The sequence below is a fragment of the Pelobates fuscus genome, chromosome 1 (genome assembly GCF_036172605.1).
Source record: "Pelobates fuscus isolate aPelFus1 chromosome 1, aPelFus1.pri, whole genome shotgun sequence".
In the NCBI taxonomy this organism is placed as follows: Eukaryota; Metazoa; Chordata; class Amphibia; order Anura; family Pelobatidae; genus Pelobates; species Pelobates fuscus.
In genome coordinates this window covers 452984782-453004572 of record NC_086317.1, presented here as the reverse complement: position 1 = coordinate 453004572, position 19791 = coordinate 452984782, and the positions used below count along the sequence as shown (strand labels likewise).

General features: G+C 41.3%; 1 protein-coding gene across 1 annotated transcript in view; it reads left to right on the top strand.

Annotated features, from left to right (window-relative positions):
* Positions 1–19791, top strand: part of CNTN5 (contactin 5) — a 1203952-nt gene that overhangs the window by 807350 nt on the left and 376811 nt on the right. The window contains exons 6-7 of the mRNA XM_063430510.1: positions 10912–11035; positions 12566–12741. Coding sequence (XP_063286580.1) covers positions 10912–11035; positions 12566–12741 — 300 coding nt within the window. The remainder of the gene's footprint in view (positions 1–10911; positions 11036–12565; positions 12742–19791) is intronic.

Genomic DNA, 19791 nt, shown 5'->3' with positions numbered 1-19791 from the left:
GTTCCAGGCTCTCGACGACCGAACACCGCTGCAGAGACAAAGGATCCAAGATGGCCGACCGCCGCATGGTCGGTACCCGAACGGCGGCCACCTAGGAGAGCCCTTAATTACCGATTGCAACATTGTTGCAATCGGTTAATTGGTGCCACACGACTTGTGAATGTGTGGTCTACCTGGGGAGTCCGCATTCGTATGGCGAACGGCCGGGATAGCCGTGTTTCGTCAAACGAAGGCTTGGTATGCTGGCAGCGTACGGCTGCCAGCATGCGAACGGCCATAATACAGCACATATACAGTAAGGGACACACATTATGCGTTCAGCCTATGGACAACCTAAAATAACTATAGTCCAGAAGTGGCTAGGTTTGCCACAATGCTCCCCCAGAACCAAGCCGGCATACACAGTCTGATCCCAACGGATCGGCTTGGGGATGTCCGGGAGAGTACTCACAGATCACTTCTCGAGTTCAGTCTGTCTGGATAACCCGTCAGCGTTACCGTTTTGTTTTCCTGGCTGGTAATGGATGGTAAAATCGAAGGGCTGCAGCGCCAAACTCCAGCGCAGCAGCCTGGCATTGTCTCCGGACACACGGTTTAGCCACACCAACGGGTTGTGATCTGTGAGTAGTGAAAAAGGTTGTCCATACAAATACGGCTGTAACTTTTTAAGGGCCCACACCACGGCCAGGCATTCTTTCTCAATGGCGGCGTAGCTCACTTCACGGGGCAACAACTTGCGGCTTAAGTAGGCTACGGGATGTTCTCCGCCATCGGCTTCCACTTGACTCAGCACTGCCCCAATCCAAGCATTGAAGCGTCTGTGTGGACAAGAAATCTTTTAGTTGGATCAGGAGCAGTTAACACAGGAGCATTAGTTAAGGCTGTCTTGAGTTGTTGGAATGCCTGCTCACACTCTGGGGCCCAGACAACCAGTCGAGGAAGGTTCTTTTTGGTCAGGTCCGTCAGGGGTTTGGCCAGGGTACTGTAGTCGGGTACAAATTTCCTATAATACCCTGCAGTCCCTAGAAAAGCTAGCACCTGGGTTTTGGTCCGTGGGGTCGGCCACTTAGCTACGGCCTCAATCTTGGCTGGCTCGGGTCTCTGCTGCCCACACCCTACTCGGTGTCCCAGATACTGCACCTCGGCCATACCTACGTGGCACTTACTAGGTTTTAAAGTTAACCCGGCTTCCCCAATACGGTCTAAGATCGCTCCTATATGGTGTAGGTGATCTTCCCAGGTCTGGCTGAAGATGGCTATATCATCCAAATAGGCACAGGCATACTCCTGGAAGCCGTCCAGTAGCCGATCTACCATCCGCTGAAAAGTAGCCGGAGCGTTTTTCATTCCGAAGGGCATGACCTTAAACTGGTACAGGCCAAACGGAGTGACAAACGCCGACTTGGGGATGGCATCATCGGCTAGAGGAATTTGCCAGTATCCCTTACACAAGTCAATGGTAGTGAGATACTGACCCCGTGCCATCTTATCCAGCAGCTCGTCTATCCGAGGCATCGGGTAGGCATCAGACACTGTCTTGTCATTCAGCCTCCGGTAGTCAACGCAGAATCGGGTAGTGCCGTCCTTTTTAGGCACCAGGACTACCGGCGATGCCCAGGGGCTATCTGAGGGTTCGATAACCCCTAGCTGCAACATCTCATCCAACTCGGCCTTCATATGGGTCCAGACTGATTCCGGTACCCTATATGGAGCCTGTCGCATAGGTAGCTGTCCCGGGGTTTCGACTCGGTGGGTGGCTAGCGGAGTGTACCCAGGTAAATTGGAGAAGGTAGCCCCTTTAGCTACGATTAGCGCCTGTACCTGGGCACGCTCGAGAGGGCTTAGCTGCTCCCCCAGCTGAACTCCCCGGGAGGGCTCTATCGGTTCTTCCGGTTCTAGTAGATCAGGTAGGGGCAAGTTCTCCTGATCTTCTAAGGCAGAGGCACAGATTGCCGTCACATCCTCTATCCTCTCATGGTAGGGTTTGAGCATGTTTACATGGAGCATGCGTCTCTTCCCTACCCCTGAGCAGGGGCCAATCACATAGGTAGTGTCGCATCGCTGCTCTACTACCTGGTATGGGCCTTGCCAGATGGCCTGCAGCTTGTCCGTGCGGACAGGTTTTAAAATCAAAACCTTCTGTCCCACTTGAAAGCTGCGGTCCCTGGCTCCTCTATCGTACCAGCGTCGCTGACGTTGTTGCGCCGCCTGGAGGTTGGTGTGCACAGCCTGAGTTAGCGCCTCCAGACGGTCTCTGAACTCCAGTACATATGATACGATAGGGGTTTCGCTAGTCGTACTTTCCCCCTCCCAGTGTTCCCTAATCAAGTTTAAGGGTCCCCGTACCCTTCTCCCGAACAATAGTTCGAATGGGGAGAATCCGGTCGATTCTTGGGGAACCTCTCTATACGCAAAGAGCAGGTGAGGCAGGAACCTCTCCCAGTCTTTGTGGGTTTCCCCGAACGTCCGAAGCATCTGCTTCAGCGTCCCATTGAATCTCTCACATAGTCCATTGGACTGGGGGTGGTAGGCGGAATTGACTATTGGCTTAATGCCACATACCTTCCACATATGCTGGGTGACCTCGGCAGTAAATTGGGTGCCCCGGTCGGATATGATTTCTTGGGGGAACCCTACCCTGGAAAACACTTTCATTAATGCTTCAGCTACGGTTTCAGCATGAATGTTAGTGAGGGCCACGGCTTCGGGGTACCTGGTGGCGTAGTCCACCACAGTTAAAATATACTTTTTGCCAGAGGGGCTGGGTTTTGGCAGGGGCCCTACTATGTCTACCGCTACCCTGCTGAAGGGTTCGGCAATAATGGGTAGGGGGCATAACTTGGCCTTGTGGCGATCCCCTCGTTTCCCTACTCGCTGGCAAACGTCGCAGGAGGTGCAATACTGACGCACATCCTGAGAGATTCCGGGCCAGAAAAACGCATGCGTCAGGCGGTATCGGGTGCGGGTCATCCCTAGGTGTCCTGACAAGGGGATATCATGAGCAATTCTAAGCAGCTCCTGCCTATACTTCTGTGGTACCACTAACTGTTTGTTAGTCAAGGTGACAGACCCTCCCACATCCTTGGCCGTGACACGGTACAATAACCCTTTCTCCCACGTGTAATGCTCCCCCTCTAGTCCGGTCTGGTCAGCTTGTGCCCGGTCCCTATAGACTTGTAAAGTGGGATCGGTCTGTACTTCAGTGACAAAGGTAGTCGGGGTATCCCAGGACATGGGAGTCGGGTGGGGGTCATGGTCTCTTACCTGAGCCTCAGAGTGTATCGGTGTAGCCGTGGTGCGAGCCTGCTGCCGTGTGGTTACTGGATGGGCTTCCTGGTAGGGAGCCTGTGGAACAAAGGCAGAGGTCATCTGGCCCAAATCATTCCCTAGCACAACATCTGCGGGTAAGTTCTGCATTAGTCCCACTTCTACTGTCCCCTCTCCCGCACCCCAGTTCAAATGTACTTTCGCCGTGGGTAGTCGGTATACAGCTCCCCCGGCTACCCGGACGGCCACAGATCCGCCAGTATGCGTACCCTCCGATACCAAATGGGGTGCTATCAGGGTTAAGGTAGCTCCCGAATCCCGCAGTCCCTGAACCTCGTTCCCCTCAAGCATTACCAGCTGCCGGTGATGCTGCCGGTTATCGGTGGCTCGGACCGACATTACCTCGTGTAAGATACCCAGGGGTTCCTCTGCATGAACACTCCACAAATCCTGAGTGGCTGGTTCCCTCTGGTAATGGTGAGCAGCCGCCCTGGGTACGGGGCTTGGACGCCCCTGATTCCAGGTGGGCCTGCCACGATTATGGGTGCATTCTCTGGCCATATGCCCCCATTGTTTACAGGAGTGGCATTGGATGTTGGCCCGCCCGTTGTACCTGGAAGGTGGTGGTACATGTCCTTGCGAGGGACGGAACGGGGCGGCTGTGGGCGCTAGAGGTGGTGTAGCGCTAGGTAGTCCTGTGGGTCGGGAGTAGCTTTTGGCTACAGGTCCCTGGTGCCTCCGTGCATCAAAGTGTTGATCGGCCAATCTTGCTGCTTCAGTTAGGGTGAGGGGTTTCCTGTCCCGCACCCATTCTTGAGTCTCCGGGGATAATCCATTGAAAAATTGCTCCAGTAACATCATCTGGCGCAATTCCTCCATGGTGTTGGCGTTGCTGGCCTGTATCCACCCTTGGGAGGCTTGATCCAGTTTATGTGCCCACTCTGCGTGCGAATCCCGCTCTGGTTTGCGTAAGTGTCTGAACTTGCGCCGGTATGCCTCTGGGGTAATGGCATACCTCTCCAAGATTGCGCGCTTTACTTTTTCGTAATCTTTGCTGTCCTCACTGGGCACAGCACGGTAAGCTTCGGCTGCCCGACCTGCTAGTTTGCTTGCTAGCAGTTGCACCCAAACTTACCGTTCTAGCTCATGTAGGTCACACAGTCTTTCAAAGTCCTGCAAGTACCCATCAATCTCGTCCTTTTCCTCGCAAAAGGCTCTGAAGGCCTGATACGGGATCTTGGGCTTTACCGGGTTGTAAAGAGACCCTGGGTTGGACTCGGTTCGAGTCAAGGTGTGCTGTGGGCTGTGTGCCATAACATATTCCTGCACATTTGCCATTACCATATTCAACATGGCCTCCGATATAGGCTGCGGCAAAAATGCTAGCCTGGTCCTCATCTCTCTTTCATAGAGCGTTTCTTCCATAACTACTGGGGGTGTAGCGCTGCGGGCTTGGTCTCCCTCCATCAGCTCGGCAATTAGTACCGCTTTGGTTTTGCTGCTGGCTACTTTCCCTCTGGCTTCCAGTAGTTCTTTTAAAGTCTGTCGTTTCAGTATGGTATAATCAATCTCCATACGAATTGCCCTTGCTTTCCTTGTTCGGTAGTTCCAGTTACACGAATTCTGTTTTCGGCTGTAAGGTTCGGATCCCGTCGCTTGCCACCAATTGTAACGGAATGCAGTATATTAGTCCACGATATCCGTTGGTATCCTCAGGAAATCCACAGTCAGAATAGAAAGCACGGCAATATTCCCCATCCTCCCAATAACCGGACGAAACACAGTTTGGGAGTCAACTAACTTGTTTTATTCACAGACTTCCATATTTATGCAGTTCCCCTTGCAAGGGGTTTCCTTACAGTTGTTACAGGGGATTTCTCCCATCAGGCATTGCGATTATCCCAACAGGCATTGCTCCACGAGAGGGATACTCCCACTAAAATGGACGATTAAGTGGATTATCCCCTCGTGGAGCAAAACCGACAATTTACACAGAAATCCATATTTTATACATTTTTACTCGCTTTTAGACGAATGACCGTTCGGTAGATAGCTGGGGTCGGCGGGCATATTTAGTGAGAATACCGCTCCGATCCCAGCTAAACTAACCGAACGCCGCACAAAATACATTCAAACATTAAGGTCGGCTTAAAAGTACCGAACAAGTATGGGGAACATAATGTACCGAACGCGGAACTCCCGAACGCTCTGGAAGTCCAGCGGTGTTCGGATCATTGAGTAGCCGTTTCCAGTTCCAGGCTCTCGACGACCGAACACCGCTGCAGAGACAAAGGATCCAAGATGGCCGACCGCCGCATGGTCGGTAGCCGAACGGCGGCCACCTAGGAGAGCCCTTAATTACCAATTGCAACATTGTTGCAATCGGTTAATTGGTGCCACACGACTTGTGAATGTGTGGTCTACCTGGGGAGTCCGCATTCGTATGGCGAACGGCCGGGATAGCCGTGTTTCGTCAAACGAAGGCTTGGTATGCTGGCAGCGTACGGCTGCCAGCATGCGAACGGCCATAATACAGCACATATACAGTAAGGGACACACATTATGCGTTCAGCCTATGGACAACCTAAAATAACTATAGTCCAGAAGTGGCTAGGTTTGCCACACTATTTATATTGTGTGTTTTAGTGTTAAGGGTAGGTGTCATTTGTATACCTTTTGTATTTTGGTATATTAAAAGTTAAGTTTTTTTGTTCATAGTTGAGATTATTGTTTTGCTCGAAAGGGTTCAAATACCAGATGTTACCCTCTACTCACTCCTGATTCTCGCTTTTTCTTGCCCAACTTGAGGAACCATTCTTACTCAGATTAGGAGTAGGGTCAAAGTTAATACTTTGTGGCTAGATAACTTGTTATACATGGGCCAAAAATAAGCTGATTGTGTGCAAGTCATTAGCCAATATGTGACTTTGTCCCTAACACTCCATTGGTGAATAGTTGGATATTTAACTATAAGTGGGTCATTGCATTTAACTTATTACAATTTGATATTTATTCAACCACAAATTAATCCTTAATGGCTATACCCATGAGTTTATGTAAAAAGACATTCAATAACTTTTATGTAAATGATATCTAAGAATAATGAATTATGCAAAATGATTACGATATAAATAATATATATTGTAATATAATAATTACATTGTTGTTTGTCATAAGGAGAAGGGGTCCATTCTCTGTAGTAGAAGCAAAACGATGTGACTAGTTTTCTCATATGACATGCGGAATTAAATATATTTTGAATATAAACTATTGCCTATACTCTTCTGTCTGCTAATAACTATATGAAAAGAAAATTAAAATGGTCTTATTACAGAATGGTCTTCCAAAATGGATCAAGGTAATAAGCAACTGTAGTTAATTGAATGCATAGAACAACAGGGTTCCAAATTGATTGTTCCTTCTACAATAACTGATAATGTTGAAGTAGATCAAAAATAAAACAACCCTTTTGCAAATAAGGCCAATGTAATTGTAGTTGAGGCTGTTCAGAGAATGAAAATGTATTAAATTACCCTCTTTAAATGCTTTTTCTGATACAAGTACTTTTTTATAGCTGCATCTTGTTCGTTTCACTGATTGGCACATTTGTTCTGCTGAAAGGCTAGGTTGCTGTACTTAGTTATACCTTTTTAGTTAATGAACAACATTTTTAGATCCTCATACAGAAATATCTCTTATGCCCAGCATTTATTAGCTATGAAAACTGCTTGAGGTGATTGCTGAGAGTATGGGACTAATCAGTTGTGATTTGACAGCAATACACCTATCACTTTTAGCAAGTTTTTTTGTTGCTGGTGAGTAAATGGATTGTCTCATATGAAATAGAAACAAAAACCCTCTTTGTAACGATGTGTGAAATTCTGTGAAAGATTTTCAAATTAGCAAATATTTACCTTTCTCTTTGCTTTATATCTGTAAGTAGGATTCACTTAAATGATCATAGATTATGCCTTCATCTCCTGAAGTTAGAACATACAGAATATATCTTGATATGGGTCATAGAGGAAGACTTTGGAGCCTCATTGGAACCCACACAGTCCATGCGAGGCTATCCACTCCAGTGTTTAATGCATGTGAAGAAGGAGGGAGAGATGGTATTCACCTGGTCCCTCAGGTTAATTTTGGTGTTTGAGTGACCTGGTCCCTCAAGTTAATTTTGGTGTTTTTGTGACCTTGTCCCTCTGATTAATTTTGGTGTTTCAGTGACCTGGTCCCTCGAGTTAATTTTGGTGTTTCAGTGACCAGGTCCCTCTGATTCATTTTGTTTTTTGAGTGTCCTGATCCCTCTGATTAATTTCGGTGTTTCAGTAACCTGGTCCCTCGGTTTAATTTTGGTGTTACGGTGCCCTGGTCCCTCTGGTTAATTTTGGTGTTTCAGTGACCTAGTCCCTCAGGTTAATTTTGGTGTTTGAGTGACCAGGTCCCTCAGATTAATTTTGGTGTTTGAGTGACCAGGTCCCTCAGATTAATTTTGGTGTTTAAGTGACCAGGTCCCTCAGGTTAATTTTGGTGTTAGAGTGACCAGGTCCCTCAGGTTAATTTTGGTGTTAGAGTGACCAGGTCCCTCAGGTTAATTTTGGTGTTTGAGTGACCTGGTCCCTCAGGTTAATTTTGGTGTTTGAGTGACCTGGTCCCTCAGGTTAATTTTGGTGTTTGAGTGACCTGGTTCCTCGGGTTAATTTTGGTGTTTCAGTGACCTGGTCCCTCGGGTTAATTTTGGTGTTTCAGGGACCTGGTCCCTCAGGTTAATTTTGGTGTTTCAGTGACCTGGTCCCTCGGGTTAATTTTGGTGTTTCAGTGACTTGGTCCCTCAGGTTAATTTTGGTGTTTCAGTGACCTGGTCCCTTGGGTTGGTTTTTCTGTTTCAGTGACCTGGTCCCTTGGGTTGGTTTTGCTGTTTCAGTGACCTGGTCCCTCGGGTTAATTTTGCTGTTTCAGTGATCATTCTGTAAAAGCACGGCTGTATACTGTGTGCATAAGGGTAGAATCACAAGTATGAGGTCTGAGTGCAGAAGAACATTTATAACAGAAAAAGTATTAATGATTCATAACTTAAAATAACTGGAAGTGTGTGATTATAACAAACATGATTCATGGATAACACAAATGAATTTAATCAGCAATAGACTTGTATTCACAAACTTTAAATTTAATTGCAAACATTAGAATTGTTCTAAACATATTGAACACATTTTAATATATTTTTTTATCATGAAGTCATTGCAAATCTTTTCAGTTTCTCAATTATTTACAGAGAATGTATGAAAATTCACGCAAAAGACCGTTCTTCACAAAGTGTGAGCTTAATGCTCTCTGGTGCATGTTCTAATAACTTTTCACATCTAAATGTTTAATATCGGAAATGCAGGAAAGATATACTGGAATACTGACCTCATCAAACAGATCTGATGCTGCCTTTTTATATTGCCATAGAAGATTAACAGTGCCACCTCAACACGCAATGTGGAGCAAAGGGAAACAGAACTCATTATTTCATTTAACATATGCGAGCAATGCAACAAATCTAAATCAGGCTAGATTACTACATTAAAGAAACAGAATCAGTACCAAAGCCACTGCATGCTAATGTAGTGATTTGGTAAAGAAATAATATAAAGCATGTTTGTCAGATATACAGGTGTTTAACAGCAGAGCTCTCAGTAGCTCTCCAAAGTGTGAGTTGAACTCTGTAAAACTACTATCTTTTGTGTTTCTCCTTTTTCTTGAGGTCCTTTAACCCCTTAAGGACCAAACTTCTGGAATAAAAGGGAATCATGACATGTCAGACATGTCATGTGTCCTTAAGGGGTTAATGACTGCTATTACAAAATACTGATCTCTAAAAAGAGTTTGTATATATATTTTATTATAAGTGTTTGACACAAATTTTGTTGACGCGTTTTACCACACCTTTCTTTTTTCACTTGTTATAATCAAAGCAGGGTTGGGGAATCCCTGCTGGTTCACTGCTGCCCGTTACTCTGTTACAGTGAGCGCCTATTTTGTGCTTTTTTCTAATAGAGTAGCATTGGGTAGGTTGATTGCAGTTATTGCACTGTAGGTCTACAATCCTCCTCTCTCAGAAGCTCAATAAATCTTTAGCGTCTGATAGAAAATAAAAATATTACATCCAAGTTTAGGTCTTGCGATTATCAAGTATGATCAATGGACTTATTTATTTATTTATAATTTCCTGAATGTTATTCTCTTCCGATCTACACTCAAACCATACTTGTATCAACTGCCATTTTTATCAACTGATCAAATCTAGAAGAATGTTTGGAGAAAAAATAAGTCTGAAGGTTTTAAAGAAAGAGTTATAGAGCAAAAATAATTGTGATTTTTTTAACTAAGAAGATTACAAAACAGTCTAACAGCGAAGCGATTTTCACATCACCTGGATTGTCCCTTTAAGCAAAGTGATTGGCATATGTTCTGCAGACTTTCCTTGTATTATACCTTAACTACAACAACTAATAGTACTGCTATTGCTAGCACAGCTGCTATAATTTTACTTTTACGTTAGTTGACAAAACACAGGGCTCAAACTCTAAACTCTGCTCCTGCTAAAACAATTAGTATTTTAGTTTGGTCTTTAAATGTCCACATTTAAATGGAAATGAAATTCCATGAGCGTTGAGCGATGCATGACTTACCTGTCAGAAGAACGTGACTAATCCCTTACTAATTATACACATCTTCATGTTCATCTTGTTCTTAAAATCTCCCACAAATACATGAATCCTCATTCTTCTTTAGTTTTAGAGTGTTTGCTCATACACCCCATTATATGTGCAGTCAGCTGCAGTTTAGAACACTATTGTGGGGTTTACACATATTGAACATCCTTAAAAGCGTCATAAAAGTTGTGAAGTATACTGAGCTTCAAACTTCTGTTAGTAAGGTTTAAATCTTTTATGTAGTTTTTCATCGTATATCTCTCTTTTAGAGCCATAGTCCCAACCTAAACCCTCCCTTTGTGATGGATTTGTTTATTGCCCAGTTTCACAACTATTTTGGGGAATGATTGTTTAAAGGGACACTCCAGACACCTAAAGCACTTTAACTTGCTGAAGTTGTTTATGTGTGAAGAGTGTGCCCTCTTTTTTTTCAATTTGCACATATTGCAGATTTCAATAGAAATTGACACTTTTCTAAATTACTCACCCCAACCCCTGGCTTTCCAGCAGGCAAGCGGTCCTGTTATTTCCTGGTCTAGTTAGCTCAGTGGAACTAAAGCCAGGCAATTGCTTAGAGCACCTGCCTATTAAAACCTTCTTTTCTTATTAAACTGCATTGGGAAATCTGTGATTGGACAGCCACAGCAAATCTGGGTGGAGCTAGAAGGGGATGGTTTGCAAAGGATTCAGGCAAGAGAAGCACAATTTTAGCAAACTGTTTCTAGATACACCCCAATCTAAAAATAATGCATCATTAAATACATACATGTTTTGATTGGGGTTATATGTACTAAATAGGGAATCTAAATGTATTTTGGCAGTGAAGCATCCCTTTAAATATATATGACTGGCCATTGCAGCATGAACACATTTTTAAGAACAGTTTCTGTTTCAATGAACAAATATATATGTATGTTTAACCAATAGATTTTCATTTTTTCAGAGAGTGTGGATTATGGACCTGTATTTATCCAAGAACCAGAAAATGTAATATTCCCAATGGATTCTGGAGAGAAGAAAGTGGCACTTAATTGTGAGGCAAGAGGGTCACCTACTCCAAGTTATAGGTACATGTGATAGCCGCATCTTCCATATCATGTATCTTAAAGTTCATATGTCATATACACTTGCATATTTCTGAAATTGTAAAATGGACTTTCAAAACCTTCATTAACTAATTAAGGTTTTTATGATTAAATGATTAACATTTACCTATAATTTTTCTTAGGATTTTTTGCTTTATAGATATATATATACCAAGAAAGTAAAAATAAAATGTAGGTACATGTTGATCATTAGCGTAAAAACCTTCATGAGTTAATGAATGTTTTGAAACGCCATTTTTATAATTTTAGCCCGTTCAACAAATGTATTGTAATCAATGTTCACAGAGGGCAACATAATTAAAAAAAAAAAAATAATAATTAAAATCACGTCCGCGCTCATTTAAATACCTTAAAATGACTTTAAATTACAATAGAGTCTTAGGGGAAACATATTACAAGGAAACTAGAGTGTCAGGAATACAAACCTGTAGTTTCTTCTGCCTCCCTCACAGACCCCCCATCCAATAAAGGGTTAGAAACCCTTTAATAACGTACCCCACATTGTCTGACCAAGGGGGCCTTATGTGCATGCGTGATGGATTCCGCAAGAGTGTTAGGACACCCCATTGGAAAACGTTGAACCAATGATTTCCTATGTGGATTTTACTGATACTAGATGTCCTCATGCAGAGCGTGACCTAAAGTCCCGTAATATCTCAGAAGCGCCTCTAGTGGCAGTCTTAGTGTTACAATGTAAACATTGTAGTTTCTCTAAACCTACAATGTTTTGCATTGCAGGACTAAGGACAATAAAGACTCTTCACCCAGACCACTTAAATGAGTTCAAGTGGTCTGGGTGCCTATAGTGTCCCTTTAAGACAACACATTTACTATTCTGATTCAAAGTGATAACTGTTGCTAGATATCCTATCAGTTATTATGGTGATTGATTCTAACTGAGCACCTTGCCCCATAATAGTACCTATTGTACATATAACTGGTATGGCCCTAAAGTTTGACTTAATCCCCATTTTTCAACTGAAATAGGTATTTCTAGGTAACTTTGAAAATAAACTTTGTTTTGTATTGAGTGCACAAATATTCCTATTTGTGATAATAATAGGGTGTCCTCTGCCTCCATCCTGTGAACCAGAAGCTTCTGTACTGAGCTATGTTTGGCAGTGCCGGGCCACACTCATTGGCTGAAAGTACTTAGTTTGTGCTCTCAGCCAATAATAGAACCCCGGTAAGACTTAGTTCAGTGGTGCCAATAGATGCTCCTTGCAAGAACTTATGGTTCCAGGGAAAGTGGTGACTAACCCTGACTCACCCCAGGTAAGTTTTCAAACCATACTTAAATGGTTTGACTACTTACTTTGGTAGGGTGCCAGTGAACTGCAGACATGATAACCACTACAGCATGATCCTTTAATGCCTCCCTCAAAAATATGAAACGATGAATTTTTTTGTTTTGAGTTTTTTAAATACAATTTGTTTAATTTTTTTTTTTAATTTTTTTTTAACTATCAATAAATACATTTGTTTTCAAAGATGGCTTCGGAATGGAACAGAGATAGACTTGGAAAATGATTACCGCTACAGTTTAATAGATGGCAATTTCATTATCAGCAACCCAGACGAGATGAAGGATTCAGGCCAATACCAATGCCTAGCAGCCAACTCCTTTGGCAGTATCCTTAGTAGAGAGTCAACACTTCAGTTTGCATGTGAGTAATAATCTGAAGGGTAATTGTGAGAATATGGGGTGACAGAGACTTTTTTTTTTTTTTTTAAGACTACATTGTTTTGTTTTTTTTTACCTGGCAGTGTAATAGTTCAAGTTAAAAGACAGGTGTTTTTTAGATGTAAAAAAAACTCATACGTTTGTCATACGTGTTATATCTATAACTGTTAAAAAGTAGACCCTTTAACTGTCTAGGTACCATAACTGAGGTACCATATCTAAGTATACGCATATTACTTTCACGTATGCTAGTATTTAAATTCTGGGACATCACCAGCAGTGCAGACCTTCTTATCAGAAAGTCATATTTGTCAGATGAAAAAATAACTTTATTTTCTCAAATATATAAAAAGAAAATAGAAGATCTGTACTCAGAACAGTTCATTGGGAGGATCTGCCAGATACATAGGAGACTATGTATTTTGTCATTTGGTGGCTATTAATCATAAGCAATTTAACTGTCCTTTCAGTTTTGGCCATTGATTAAGCACCACTATAAGAAATTAAACACATACATTTCCAGATGAAGGTCTTCCATTCTCTCATATTTTGTCCCATTTGTAAAGCACACGCCTCCAGTATGCACGATAACAGAAGTGGTAAGAGGTTCTTTTTTGGTACCTGCTGTTGTGGGTATTCTTTTATTTTTGTGTTTTGATTCGTGCCAGTATCTTCCTGCTATCTTTCCATTGTCATGCAGGTGTAACTGACTGTAATATCTAAAAAAAAAACGTGGCTCACTTTCAAATGGATGTCACATTTCCTGAAAGTGTCATGAATGTTAGAAATAAACCATTTTTAAAATATCTGTGAAGAGATTTGCTTTCTGAAATATTTTAAACCACATGCAGTTAGTGACCGTCATTCTTTCAGGGCCTAAACATACATCTAGGAATTTGAATAAATAAATACTAAATACAATATAAACAAATAATAAATAGTATAATTTATATTATGATTGTGTAAAAATGTGTGCGTATGTGTGTATATATGTTTTTGTTTGAGTGCATATATATATATATACATATATATATATATATATATATATTTTACTTTTTATATTTCACCTTTTCAATTGTTTTTCTATACTGTGTTGTCATGGTGATGACTTTGTTTTCATTCTATTTGACTTCTGCTTCTTCAACCACAGATACAGCACTTGATTTAATAATTTTGGATGCATTTTAAAATGATTTTAATTCTCTGCAAAATATTTTTTATATAGTCATATGTTTTTACATAGAAACATAGAATGTGATGGCAGATAAGAACCATTTGGCCCATCTAGACTGTCAGTATATAGATATATAATGGCAGCACTTGTCATTTATGGTATCAAACAATCATGCTACCATTATTGTTTTATGGTCTTTTTCGATTTTTGAATGTATATGCAAATTAGTATTTTTTAAAGGGAAAAATATATATATTAAAAACGAATGCATCATTTTGGGCAATGCAAACCAGTCATATTATCAATAGTTAATTATAGTGTGGGCTCAAAATGCAGTTTTAATACATGATTGATTAATACTATAAAAAATCCATTTCATTGTAACAAACTGGAACTCTTTTCATGTGAGTGCTTCCTTCTAGCTTGTTACAAATGTATGAGGATTAAGAGGCTCCATGTTCCAATTGGTCAGGATATACACTCAATGATCCTGTCACTTTTACCTCCTATAGCATTATTTGGACAAATGATGTAAATAAGTTTTTTGTATCTATCTGGTTTCATACAAAACATGTTTCTTCCCTTGGATGGTGAAAGCATGAATAAATTCCCTCCCAAATGGATGAGGTAGAAACACCCATAATGAAACACCCATAGTGCAATGGAGGAGCTGAGTTCAATATGGCTCAAATATTGACTGAGGAGTACATGGGTCTGGTAATGTTTCCTTAGTAGGTTCACTTGTACCCTGTTGGTCAATTTTTCTAATAAAGCCTCCATATGAAGTTCCCTTTGGTTGATACCCATTGAGGATGGTAATGTTGGGTCTGGTAATGTTTCCCATATGAAGTTCCCTTGACTTGAGGTCAATTCTGGGTGCACCCTCTCATTTGAAGGCACTTAGGAGCATCTCAGGGAAATTCTGTGTCAAAATTTCATCACTGTAATGTAGAACATTGGTGTTTTGTTGAAACTGCAATGTTTACATTGTACAGTTAAACATTCCTCTAGTAACTGTCTTACTGAGAGACACTAAACTCATATGTCCACGAGGATGTCAAATGTCATCAAATGCTGCTGCTGTGGAAGCATTAAACCTAGTGTTTTCCTATGACAAGCATTTGATTACACACGACTAGGACTTATGGCACATGTACTACTTGTAATGATCCTCTATAAGAATAATTTGATTGGACAAGAACCGCAAAATGAGTGAGCAGGCAGAGGACTTTGTAAGAGGAGGATCTGCTGGATGTAGGGAGTGGGGTTTGGCACTGGAAGAAAGGTGAGTCAACCTTTTTTCCTTTTATTGTATATAAACTAACTGGGGCCCCCTGAGTCTAACTAGGGACTAGAAGACTATAGCCTCAGGAATATATGTATTAGTAATAGAGATGTCGTGAATAGTTCCCCGGCGAACGCGAATTTCCGCAAATGTTTGCGAACCAGGTGAACCGCCATAGACTTCAATAGGCAGGCGAATTTTAAAACCCACAGGGACCCTTTCTGGCCACAATAGTGATGGAAAAGTTGTTTCAAGGGGACTAACACCAGGACTGTGGCATGCCGGAGGGGGATCCATGGCAAACCTCCCATGGAAAATTACATAGTTGATGCAGAGTCTGGTTTTAATCCATAAAGGGCATAAATCACCTAACATTCCTAAATTGTTTGGAATAACATGCTTTAAAACATCAGGTATGATGTTGTATTGATCAGGTAGTGTAAGGGTTACGCCCGCTTCACAGTGACAGACCAAACTCCCCGTTTAACGCACCGCAAACAACCGCAAACAGTCCAGTTTTAGTTCGACATTTTAACTGTCAATGTCATAATACTGTTTGCTTATACTGCAATAAAATACACATATTTGTATTCAGCAAAGTCTCACGTGTAAAACAGTACCCCCTATGTACAGGTTTTATGGTGTTTTGGGAAGTTACAGGGTCAAATATAGCACGTTACATTTGAAATTGAAATTCGCCAGATTGGTTACGTTGCCTTTGGGACTGTATAGTAGCCCAGGAATACAATTTACACCCATAATGGCATACCATTTGCAATAGTAGACAACCCAAGGTATTGCAAATGGGGTATGTCCAGTCTTTTCTAGTAGCCATTTGATTTGATTTCCAGCCAGCAGGGGGACTAACTGTCAATACTGTCAAAACTGTCAATGCCTCAGCCAGCTAACCCGGCCATGTGATTGTGAGGTCCTCGAAAGGACCTCACTCTCACATGGCCGGGAGGGCTGCAGGAGGACGGATGTGCCGCAGGGGGCTCCCTGGGAGTCCCCCCAACCGCGATCGCCGGCATGGGATCGCCGGCGACCGGGTAAGTTAAAAAATACTGGAGGGCGTACTATTACACCCGGCGGCGTTTAGAGACGCTTAAAATAGGGCGTAATAGTCTTAAGGGTTTAAACACCACTTTGCTTTAGTGCTGGTTTTCATAAAAACACATATCTCTGTCAGGGCTCTATCCTGTATTTTCTGCTTCTTAGCATAGGGGACTGTAAATATAGCATCTCCACATTCTTTTTCCTACATACTACAGCAATTGTGTAGGTCAAACTTTATATCCGAATACTAGCAACTATAGACAGAGAGAGACTCTGACCATATTTCAATAACAACCTGCAATGTGTATACTTACTGTTTGCCCACAGACAGATTGATTACAGATCTTATTTTATATTCTAGTTGCATTTTTATAAAGCTGGATTTGGTGTTTTTATTTTTTTATTTATTTAAAATTCTTTATTTTTGTTGTGCGAGAATTAACAACATGCTTGGATAGCCACGAATATAACAAGCCATAGTAACAGAATATAACATTAGAATGGCATATATGGTGACGGCACAATTTTTAAATGTTAAGAGTAGATTGCAGAATAAAACAACAGAGAGTTAAAGTGTGGCAAGAGTAGTTTCCGCTCTGGCAGTAGGATTAGTATGCAGAAAGATAAGTCCTGCGCTCACTCCCATCACTGGGCGGCTGCAAATGACTACAGTACACATCAGCCCCAATATATAGTAAAAATCAAAGAAAAACAAGTTACCTGCGCTCTCTCCTTAATCCTTATGTATTTTTAAACAAATGGAGCTTTTTTTAGTTACCTCCAATGGCCATGAGAGGAGAGCCCACCTGCCAACGTCAAGGCAGACCCCCCTAGGTGGGTCCTAACTCTAACCATTCACCTTGCTTCCTTGAGCCTCTGGCAAAAATCTCTACTGAGACAGAAAGGGGTATTTTTTATATACACCCCTATCCATTATTAACCCTTAATAGGGAACACATGGGATGGGCGGTTGCATTGTAACAAGGCTGAGTGATACAAAAAATGGATACAAATGCAGAAAGATAAGTCCTGCGCTCACTCCCATCTCTGGATTAGTAGGATTAGTATGGGTATAAATGTATGTGAACTAGAATGAGGGTGTAGATGGAGGCGTGATATGCGCTTGTATGTCCCTTGTATTGATAACTTATAGGAACTATGCCCCCTAGAGGAAAAGGCCAATATGCCTTTGATGTAGGGGTACAGGGAAACCTCAGTTATAGGCCATGTGGGTGCCTTAAGGCTATATAAGAGGAAGGGGCTAACCCATAGGCTAGGCTGCTATAGGCAACAGGAGTTAACAGAGGATACTGACGTGGTACCTGATGCGGTGTATAAACAGCTCTCTGTCAATAACCAAATTGCGAGGTGGTTGGATAGGTGCTGGGGGGGGGAGGTGTTAAAGTGGAGCCAGCATACCTGGGTTATGCCTGGTTTTGGCGGAGGATGGCCACCGGGTAATGGTCCTGCCTTGTGCGTGCAGGTAACCCTGGTTGTGCACTATCATAGGTCTGTGCATGTGAAACTGGGGGTAAAACCCATCTTAAATAAGTATGAAAAAGAAAGGAAAACATGAAAAAACAATAGTCCTTGGTTCATGTGGTCTTCATCCCTGATGCGCCCCTGGAAGCTGGAACAAACAGGATGATGTTGGCTGTATCCCAAGCAGTAGTGGTCGAAGGGGTTTTGGGGTCCATATCTGCCAGGAACGTGTCCATCTCCGTGATGTCTGCCACTTCATATTCAGTGAATTTAATGATTTTATACTTTGTTAACTGATGACTGCATGCTGTTCACTAGGTCGGAGTGTCACGTTGAAGGAGCTTGACAGAAGAGGTGTTCAAACTCCTGATCTAGATACTCTTGAGCTAACTTGGCAGTCTTTTTAGTTCTTATATTACCTCCCCAGGCCAGTGAAATCTATCCTAGCTCCAAGAGATTATCTGAGCTGACAGAAGTTGGTGTCTGATTGAGTGAGGTATGGAGGTTCCATTACTATCAATCTTGTATTCTTTAAGTAAGGTGAAGGATATAATGGGACACACAAATAACTTCAGGCAACTGAGAGAGACAATTGTGGCTCAGCTTTGACTGCTATTTGCTGAATATATACTCATATCCCCGGTAGTAATATCCAAACTGACAATGATATGTTCAGTTAAATTATGTATGCATTATCCCTTATGAAATAACTGTTACATTTAGATTTAGGCCCCACACAGGACTTCCTGTGTAAATGGGAATATAATGAATTCAAGAGGTTGATGTTCACGTTTTCTAATCATGCTGTTGGTGGCCCCATTTCAGTTATATCATTGCATTTGGAAAGATTGGGATCTTTTCACTCTACACTACCTTGATTTTTATTTTTTATTTTATGTTTCTGCTTCTACAAAATCCTGGAAAACTGCAAACCAGTTTGGAGTGGTGTAAAAAAAATAGAACTTTAATTTCACCTACGTTCTAGACACCTCATATTCTGACCTCCAAGCTGGACAACTTTGTTCAGTAAATGCAAAGGTGTCCAACTTGGTGACTCCATTGCTATTGCCATCACATATGCTGTGCCAACAGAAATTTACCTTTAGTATGTTTTAGATACTGTTTACACTGGTAAAGTAGTACTGCAATATTATTTGTATTATTATAAGTTTACTATTACATTTATACTCACAAGCTGAATACAGAAGAATATTGGATTAAGATGAACAATCATCTCGGTACATATTGCAGTTATTATTGAACAGGCCACCTATCTTTTCTACACCAGTCATTGACATTATGGTATGAAATTGTGGTTAAAATAAGAGAGCTGTTTTTGGTAAAGGAAAGTGAGTGTACTTCATACATGGCTGTATTAATATTTAATGTCTTTTTTTGCCGTTATTAAAATTTCTGGAGCATATCACACCGTTAATAAAATGTGATCATCTGGAAAAGCATTTCCACTTTGTCTGGTTATCTGCTTCAATACTGTTTACAATTACAAGGGAACTTACACAAGTTTTTCTTTAACATTAAAATGATGCTCGACCTTCATTTTTGCTGAAATTTTAAAATTATAGAAAGGTGTATAAATGTTACTGGTTCAATAAAATGTATCATTCTCTTTAAGCACCATTGAAATTCCCATTTTAATACATTCGCCAGATTAGTTCATTTTGCAAATTCTACTTTTTTTCCCATTATGTCTATTTCATAAACACTAATCTAGCAAAAGAATTAAGATAATTTGTTGTTTGTTTTCAACGTATGTAATAACACAGCTGCATTAAATTGTGGATCATATTATAAGATATTGATACTGATTACCTTCGTACATTTAAATGTGAATTATTTTTATTTATTTATTATTATTATTAATAATAATAATAATTATTATTATTATTATAATTATATATCAACTTATGTAAATGTAATTGTGGATCATATTATAAGATATTGATACTGATTACCTTCGTACATTTAAATGTGAATTATTTTTATTTATTTATTATTATTATTAATAATAATAATAA